At 27.1% G+C, this 10292-nt stretch overlaps 1 protein-coding gene across 1 annotated transcript; it reads right to left on the bottom strand.

Moving 5' to 3' along the window:
• Window positions 1-4913: 4913 nt before the first annotated feature.
• Window positions 4914-5806, bottom strand: LOC129319004 (disease resistance protein Pik-1-like). The gene is made up of 3 exons (XM_054964038.1): window positions 5710-5806; window positions 5531-5609; window positions 4914-5330 (listed from the first exon to the last, which is right to left on the bottom strand). The coding sequence occupies exons 1-3, from the start codon at window positions 5713-5715 to the stop codon at window positions 5053-5055; spliced, it is 363 nt and encodes a 120-aa protein (XP_054820013.1). The 5' UTR covers window positions 5716-5806; the 3' UTR covers window positions 4914-5052.
• Between the last annotated feature and the right edge of the window lie 4486 nt (window positions 5807-10292).

Here is a 10292-nt window from a genome sequence, read left to right as displayed (position 1 = left end):
AGTTTTCTAATAAAAAGAAGAATATTTCAAAAAATCCATATTCGAAATTTAGTAAATTATATGGTGTATGAACATCAACTGACAATTAACATGTATGTGTTTGTTTTATATATATATATATATATATTTACTTTGATGTGAATTATCAATTGGCAAGGAGTTAACAAAATTAAGAAGCATAATAAATCAAAATTTTAATTAAAAAATTAGTTTCCCTTGAGCCACAGATATGTCAGAATTTCTGGGTGTTTTGTTATGAACCTCAAATGTGAATCCTAAGTTAAATCACTTTATTGCCACATTTTGGCTTAAAAACATGACTGACATATACAAGAACTTGCTTTAGATTATGTAAATATGTCTTTTATTTCATCAAGATCCTAGTCTTTACTCTTTTTTTTTAATGTAAAGTTCATTTTTTTATTTAAAACAATGTCACATGATACCCAAAGTCTCATTAAATTCTGATGAATTCAAGTTAATTCTTTAATATTGGCAAAAAAAAGTTAATTGTTTGATGGTAACGATGGTTGGTAACTTTCAGAAATAGCTTGTTATTAGAACAAATACCTATTTATTTTAAACACATTTTTGTATTGATACCAACTTAAACTCATATCATTGCTGGTAAACTTAAACTTGTATCATTGTTTTTAAATGAAAGGTAATTTCTTGTTCTCTTCAAAACACGATATATATAGAGAATCTTCTAAAAATTCAGTTTGGCCTAAAACATTGGACATTTTGTAGTTTTTATAATTTTTTTCATATATATTTTTAATTCATTCATTTTTTTAAAAAACATGAATTAGATTTTCAATTATCATTACCTAAACATTAACATAAGATATTTAATGAGATGAAATTTTGTAAGTGATTAAGGTTTCGCTTGATTTTTTCAAGACCGTGAAATAGTTATCAATACCTTATTAATGAAACATTTTACAATACTTTTTTTTTCTTTTTTTTTTTTTGCGTTTGATTCAAATTGAAAGACCTTGGCTTAATTATAAAGTCACATTATAAATGGAACCTTCGTCTATGCATAAAAAATATGAAAATATTTCATTTTTTTGTCTATTTAATGAATATATATATATATATATATATAGGGGAGGAGAGAGAGAATTATAAATGACTTAACATCCAACCTTGCTCTTAAAGCAGTGAGTGTATCCATCGGTCTAAGGCACTATGAAAATACGTGCTCATTATCAACCACCATCATATTGTGTAACTTGGTGGATGATGAGAAGAAGTCATTTTTTGATCTTGTTTTGATGTAATCTTTTTAAGATTTTGAATTCATTTTTCATTCAAAAAAATTTAAAAATAAAGGTCAATAACAGCTAGGTCTCAAAAATTGAATAAATGACTCTAAAAAAATTAATTGTGAGTATTAGTTCAAATAATTACAAATAAAAATCTTATTTTAATTTAAGAGTTACATTTAATACTTAAATCCTTATCTATAATTGATATTCCTATATTTATAATTATCTAGATTGATATTTTTAACTTCTTTTTTAAAAAAATTTGTCCAAAACTTAACTGTCATTAATTTAATATTTTGAGACCTGCTTCCTCCATCTCCATATATAAGAAATCTTTTAAAAGATTTTTATCCCTAAATATAAGAGGTTGATTGCATATTTTTTAATAAATGGATTATTATACTCTTATTAAATTAAAAAAAGATAAGTACTTAATATTAACTTACCTTAAAAAAAGAGATTCATTTTTTATTTATAATAATTAGGGACAAAATTAAAATATTTTTATACTTTTAATTAGATAACTAATTGTTATTAATTTATGTGATTCAGTTAAAAACATGTTATATATAAGGACGGAGGAAGTAATTGTCAATTACCCTGAAAATAAAGTTAAAAATGCTTCATTGTATGGAGACTATAGTAATATATTTGCTTTAATGGTATCGTTAGTAATTAATTTATGATACCTCACCTTCCATTATACTCTCTCTGTTTTTATTTATAAAAGAAAAAAAATTATATTATGTAGTTTAAAAAAATTAGTTAAACATATTAATTATGTCTGAAAATAAAAAATTAGACTAAAATACCTTTAATTAATTATGTTAATTAAGTTTTTTTAATTATTTTTTATGACTGTAGATGATAAAATTATGAGGGGGTAATTTAGAAAAATTTATAATAAATGCTTATTAAAAATTGTGATTTTACTTATTTAAAAAAATAAATTAAAAGTGATAATTTTTTTTTATAAACAAAAACTGAGGCAGTGCCTTATATTACAATCACACAGATATGAAAGCTCAAATCTCCCTCCCTCCCTATATAATTATACTATATATGATATGACTCTTGAATACTCCCAAAAGCGGGATTTCTCGAGCATTGATAAAGTATACTCTTTTTTATTTTATTTATAAGGTTGAGAAAAAATTTTTTGTTATATTTATAAATTATATCATTAAATTTTTATTATAAATTTTTTTTAATCTTTATTAAATATTAGAGAGAAAAAATATATTATTAAAATGTGTATTTTTAATGAGGACAACGTTAAAAACTTATTAAATTTTAAAATAAAATTAATAAATTTTAAAATTTTTATTTAATATTTATAAATTATGTTAAAAGTGATTTATAAATAAAATGAGAAGAGTAATAAATATTTTTCTCTGGCTCGATTCATTGGCGGCCAGAAACCGGCGGTTTCAACAATCAATCAAAGGGAGCTCTCAATTCTCAGTCCTTTTATTTCATTGAAACTTTAAAATGAAAATAGAAACCTTTCGAATTCCGAGTACATTCATCATTAGATAGTACTCATGAAGTGGAAGCCCGATCAACGTAAAGTTCCCAATACGCATACTCCCAGGAATCGATGAGCGTAAGATTACATTACACTAAATACTAATTAATAGAGATTGACAAATGGATCCCTGTGCCCTCCTTTAGGATGCATAACATACCTTATAAATATGACAAAGAAATCATTCTTTTTACCTTGTAATTAGAACTGGAACGGTATAGGAAATGTTAGTGTAGTTGACTACTTTCTCAGGTACTAATTACAAGGCAAAATTAACTAATTTCACGGTTCTTAAGAAATATTAGAGTTATTAATATCCCTAAACTTATAATAAAATATGTCTACTATTTAAGAATTAAATGTTTGCCAACAACTTGACTCAATTAAGGAGCGGCAAATTGTGAAAAAATATTAACAACTATATTTTTGTCCTGTAATTACTACCAAAAAGTAGGATTTTAAAACTTCACCTATAGGTAGGAATGGCAGGACATGTGTATATAACTTCACCTATAGGAATGGTAGGAGTATAAACTAATTCTCATTTTTTTATTTTTTATTGCTGGTTGTAGTTGGCCTTTCTCGGCCTGTCTATATTTGAGAGAATTATATATTGTCAAGTCCCTTATAATGATTTCAAATATCATAAAATCTCACTAAATGCACAAATTATTGTCAAGTCCCAAACCTCTTAATTGTTAATAAGTTTACGGATTTATTAATATTTTGAACAGGCGGTAGTAATAAAAAAGTCATCAAGTAGTGTCAGTTGAAGCACATGAATAACAGGATGGAAGTAATAAAAATGACAAGGACCGACAGAATATTTTAATCAAATAAAGTTCATTATTAGAAAAACTGAGTAATTATATTGATGAAGGAAACATATGCAAAGCCGAGTATTAAACTTAAAATTATAATTTTTAAAAAATAAATTATAAATATAAAATGCATTGATAAATAAAAAACCTTAAGATTTAAAAAGACAGAATTAAATAATAAAATTGAAAATATTCAATTATAAAAAGCTAAAATAAATTCGTAAGTCTTGATAGTACTCATCTCCCAATATTTTTTTTTTCCCGAATGAACCCAATATTAAATTTTTATTGCAATTCTTCGTAGGAGCACTTTACGTTCCGGGCATTTATCTCAACCCACCTATTTATCTATCCATCTATCTCTGTCTCTGACTTTACTCGCAGCCCTTTCCATGTGCTTTGCAATGAGCTATTTGAGTTTGAACCCCAAACATAGCTTTGGCCATATCTCCGTCAAGCTCTCCGTCAACTTCGACGGAACAAACAGTGGCAGCAACCCCAGACGGTGTTGTATTAATTTTTATCCATCATGATATTAATGGGACAATGGACTTCTTACCTTCCAAGTTAGGTTTAGACCACCCCAAGTAAACCAAACAGGGCCATGTATAATCAATTAGCATGTGGAGGTGCAGAAAAAATTAAGAGAAAATTACATATAAGTCTGGTGGAGTAGACTTATTTATAAATAAATTCCATGAAATTCAGAAACTACAACTAAACCTCTTGAAACCTGAGTGTAATTTGAAACTAAAATAAAAAGACAATAATGCCTCTATTAAATATATATACATTACATCAATCAAATAATTTATAACTACTTCATCAATAATTTACAATTATAACTTCAACTTTTTATAATTGTAACTTCATATATCTAATAATTAAATTGATTATTTTAAATATGAAATATGTGAAGTTACAGTTGTAAAAAGTTAAAATTATAATTGTAAATTACTGATGAAATAGTTGTAAACATTTTAAAAAGATGTTAAACTTTGTTAATAATACATGATTGTTTAACTATTGAATATGTTAAGTTACAATTATATTAAATGGGAGAGGATCCATTATATTTATAAATCCTATTCTATTTGTAAGGTTTCTCGACATGAGACTTATAATGCCATCTCATTCAAGAGCTAACGTCTCTGACAATATTCTATGACACTTCACCCATCATTCTCATACTAGTTAATAGGCTGGTTTTTTTTTTTTTCTCTTTTCAGATAAGCTCTCATTTTAGATTTGTGCTCATAATAACAGTGTGAATGAGTTGTGAATATGAAATTCATTCCTTCCAAGAAAAAAATGAACACGGATTTACACAATCTTCTTATTTGTGCGCAGAATGAAAACTTACAGATTGAACTCAATTATATTGGCACTCATAATATACGAGAAAGTTATCTGAATCTGATCTCTCCAATCACATGATGGTGCAACTACCATTGTCAACAGGGTATTCACAAATAACGTAGGGGGGGCAAGGGGGACATGGAGGCCAATAATAACAGCAAGGCAATTCTTGAGGCTTCTCTTCTTTCCTTTCTTCTTTCTTCTCTTTCACTTCTTCCACACTTTCAATGGTGGCATGGCCGAACTTCTTCCTCAAATCCTTAGCCAAACACACCGAATCCACATCTTCTCCGACCACCACCACTCGATCCCTATCTGCTCCTTCTAGCGCCACCGAATTCACCCGACCTGCATGCATAATGTTCACAAATGATTCTAAACAATAAGTCTGTCCAGCTGAATATACATACCAGATATACAAGTACAATGTTTATGAAAACTCAAAAAGAACTAGATTTTTCCTACCATGTCATGCATGAATTATTATATGCCAATTGATAATCCTAGATCGAACTGAAAAGAATTTACTTCATCCATGCAAGAATCACCTGTAGCCTTTGACGCGATTTTCAGGGCCTTGCTTCTGCAACTCTCACAGCTCAGGGGCACCTGTATAACTATCTTCCGCTGCAATGTATTAAAACTCAAAGTTCAGTTATTTATGCACCTCTCGTTTGACGAATACAAAACTATAAACACACATACACAAAATTATCATTGGTCTCACCTTCATGCTTGATAAAGCGTTGATGCTGCTTGGCACAAGCAAAACTTATAATCAAGCCCGTCTTGGTTGGGCTTTGTGCTTGACTATAAAGTGTTCGATGGGTTTCACACACACACACACACTATATTTATACGTGCGCCGTGCGCGGTTGGAATATAAATTTGTCATTTAATTGGTCCACAGTTGGTAAATTAATGTGGACGTGCCAGCCCGCCAGACACGGAAGCCATGTATTTATTATAAGACTCATTGAATCAAGCTACTTGCTCTGTTTAAAAAAAAAATCAAGCTAAACTTGCTAGTGTATATATATTTATCAACGTCAACCACGATAAAAACTTCCATGTATTTATACATTAATAATTAATAATAACCAGTTCCCAGGAATTAAAAGGAGTTTAAAAATGAGTTAATCCATTTATCTACGACTTAATTAGAGTTAATTTTGTCATAATATGTGTTTCAATATATATATATAATGTGTCGGTTGATAAACTATCCTTTTAAGTTTTGTCAACTTCTTTAGGGGAGAGTCAATGAATTACTCTTCCTAAACACTATTAATTAGATTTAGATCCGTCTTGCAATTTCAAGTACAAACACTTAAAGTCAGTAACTTGAGGCTAGATCATATAGTAAGGATGAGGTGTGGTATGGATAGAAAGAAAACAAAATTAGCCTTTCAATTATAATTTTTCAAAGTAACTAAAGTTATAAAATTAAAAGAAAAATTAAAATTTGAATATTTTAAATAAAATATTATTGTTTATGAATATTTTACATTAAATATTAAAAATCTAAATTCTTACTTCTTAATTTTTTGACAATACATTTTACCTATTCAGTTATATTAATTTGTTATAATATAAAGTAGACTTGCTAATATCCTAACACAACTTGTCTCGTGAATTTATTAATGGAACTTGTTAACAATATCTTTTACATATTTAATATTGTTAGCTTGTTAAAACATGAAATGTATTTGTTAAAATTCTAACATAACTTGCTAAAAAAGGGAAGGGTATTTTAGTCATTTCCTATCAAAATATATTTTCAATGAATTTCTTCGTTTAAAATTAAATCCTTACATAACTCCATTATTGAAATTCTCTGTTTTATTTACTTTTCGTGTACCAGGACGTGCGAGAAATATTTCATGAAAAAACTAAACCCATACGCTTCAGGTTTAATAGACGCACACATATATCATAATTGATTTATTTGAAAAATCAAATTTTGCACTCTAGTGGTAAGAAAGATCCCCTCAAGGTCTGGTCAAATTTGTGGTGCGTTATTGTATATATACAGTTCACTAGTCTACTAGCTAGCCATAAGACATTTGAAACAAGTTCGTAGAATTAATATAATATATATTGGAAAATCAGCATTCACAAACGGTGTGATTTGTTTTATATTTTATATTTCAAATTAAATATTACTAATATTAATATTAAGATTAATATAATTTGGTCAAAAGGGAAAGGCCCATAATTTAATGGCATGTGGGTACTTATTGCCAGTCTCAAGCTCCATATTGCTCACCTGGTAATTTCTAGGCTTCATCATAGCATGGAAAAAATGTCAAAATGATTAAAATATATTCCTTCCCATCGTATTACAAGCTAGTCAGGTCTAATTAATCACCTTACTATAATTATATAAAAGTGGATAATTTATTAATTGGAAAAATAATAATAATTTTTTGAATTATATAAATGACATTTTGGTCCCTCAAAATACTATAAATTCTTAAGAATTTTTGTGTCATTAAAGAATTAATTTAAATGACCAAATTTTTCTTAATTCAAATATCAATTGCTATTTTCAATTTTTGTTCTAAGATCTACTATTTTTTTTATTAAAATCACAAGAATTCAATAGCAATTCACAAGTTTACACTTGAAATTTTGATATTCTTAAGTATTGCAAATATCAATTAGCATTCACAAGTTTTGTTTTAAAATTCATGACTTTTCTTTTTAAAACCGTAAGAATTCAACAGCAATTCATAAATTTAAATTAAGAGCAATTTGGTCATTTATATTAATTTTTTAATGACAAAAAAGTTTTTAAAAACTTCACGGGAATTATGATATTTTGAGATACTAAAATGTCATTTACATAATTTAAAGAGATTTTATTATTATTTTTTCTTATTAATTTTGTCCTGAAAATAAATTTTTTATTTCACCCATATTCAAATGGAAAAAATTTAAATTTGCTTAACATTTTCTAATTAATGACTTTAAACAAGTGTAATATTAAAAAAAATACTTAATTATAATAAATGTCATCTAACTCTTCTAGAAAAGAGAAATTCTTAGATAAACTCGGTGCATCACGTCACTTATAGGCAGGTGGTGAGAGGGCTTATGAAGAATAGCAGAGAAATGGTGAGTGAAGGCAGAGAAATTCATGTGACATACCAAACTTCATATCCATTCTGTGTGAGGAAAATAGAGGAGATAGCCGCGGAAGTTGGATTTGTGTTTGGTTAAGGAAGTGCCATCCTATGAACGGGATTATCAAGCTTACTCTAAATAAGAAAGCCTCTGGAACTAACTGCGATGATACCTTCTTGCTTCCTCCAGGTTATTAATTAATTATAAACACTGGATTTTACACTTGAAATTTGAAATTTACGAAAAAGCTAATTAACAACTTAATGTTTTCTTTTTGTTGTTACCCGAGAAGACTGAGAATTGTCTGCAGATCCAGGATCTTCTAGTCTTGGCATAAATGTCTGGTTTGCATCAGTAGATGGCCAACCCTTATGAAGATTTAAATAATTATTTACTCACAGGGCTTTGTTGAATGAATGTTCTGGCTTGTTAACCAGTTGTAATTATAATAGCTAATAAATAATAATGAATGTATTTTCCAGTTTACGTTGCTGGCCTCAATAGTAGTCTTCCATTGATATCTTAATGCAACCAATAGTCTTGATATCAGAGTTTTTAATAAGCCACCGATGAGACTTTGCCCAATTTGTTTGAAATCGTATGACTTTTACAGTGGCCTTATTTATTCCGAAAAAAAAAAATGCAAGCAAGCGTTTAAAGGGGCACCTTAATGGATAAAAATTTAGGGTAATTAAATAATTGAGTAGTTATTCTTTCATATAATAAAATTCATGTAATTTATTTTATTTTAATAAAGCCCTTATAGTTTGATGTACTAAATATGTTAATCATTACAGTTAAAAACTAATAATAAATTATTAAATTTTAAAATAAAAATAATCTTAGAGTTTTAAAAAAATTTAATTTAATAATTTTATTAAAAATAAAAAATATTTATTCCATGTGTTGTTTGAATTTTTATTAATTTTTTATGAAAATTCTATTAATATAAAAAATATTTAAAAAAATTTAATTGTATAAATTTTAAGTTATAAAGATTATGTAATTAATTATAAAGTTATAAAATCATTTAATAAAAATATGAGGTTGGTAATTTTTTTAAAAATAATAAGTGAGGATTTTAATTTTTAGGGATTGAAAAATTTAACAGATCAAAATATAAGGACTCAATTAAAATAAAATAAATCACAAAAACTTAATAATTGAAGAAAACAATAAGAACTTGCAGATATATTTTTCTTAATATTTACTCCTATCGCTCTTCAAAATAAAGTGAAGTTAATCAACTTTGTGTTGATTAATAAATATTATTTTTTCATTTTACTAAAAATATATTATATTTTTTATTATTCAACCTTAAGAAATGCATTATATTTTAACACGAGTTAAGTGGCAAGTAATAATAGGTTTTCTTATCACGTTAAATATTAATTTTTTTCTTATTAAGATGCAACCAAGAGGAGTTGGGAACAAGGAGAAACTCTGTCAATTGTCAACCTCAAGCTCTAGTGTTTTATCATGGTGTAATAATTAGATTGCCAAAACACCCCTCTTTCAATCGGGATTCCATATATAATAGTAGTTTAAAAAAATTATCTTTTAAATATTATAAATATTTTAACCCCTCTCATTATTTTTAATAAGGTAATTAAAATTAAAGTAAATTAATGAGTTAAAGTGTTTTTTTTCATGTACTTTCCTTTTAGGATTGATGGGCACCCTATACCAATATAAGTAAGACATTTCTCCCATCTTTTAGTGATAGATATGTTAACGGAGTCTGAAAAATAGTTTAGAAAAAAAAATGCGCCTCACTCATTTGTACAAGTTATCTAGCGCTTCTCAAGGAATGTACATGAAAAAAAATGCATTTAACCTTAAGCCAAAAATAGACCGATCATTAAAGATATATGATCATGTTCCCAATAAAACCAACCCTAGCGAATACATTCCAAAAGAATATATCATGGCAATTTGTCTTTTAAAACTAGAGTTTTAAAGGAAAAACATTACTAAGACAATAAAAGTAATTTTTCTACCCTATAAAAAAGAAGACGTGTGAAATTTTATTTTAACAAATTCCAAAAAAGACAAAGTATTATGAGTTACTTTTGATAGCTACAAAATCCATCACGATTATTCATAAAGAAAAAAATGAAATTGTTTATAGCCAAATAAAAATTCACAAAATATTAACTACAACTATTTGAAGTTATTCTC

This window comes from Prosopis cineraria, unplaced genomic scaffold (assembly GCF_029017545.1).
Source record: "Prosopis cineraria cultivar Desert tree isolate PC_DT_omini unplaced genomic scaffold, ASM2901754v1 PC8, whole genome shotgun sequence".
Lineage (NCBI taxonomy): Eukaryota > Viridiplantae > Streptophyta > Magnoliopsida > Fabales > Fabaceae > Prosopis > Prosopis cineraria.
Note: the sequence above shows the minus strand (reverse complement) of the source record. Positions and strands in the feature narration are given on the sequence as shown.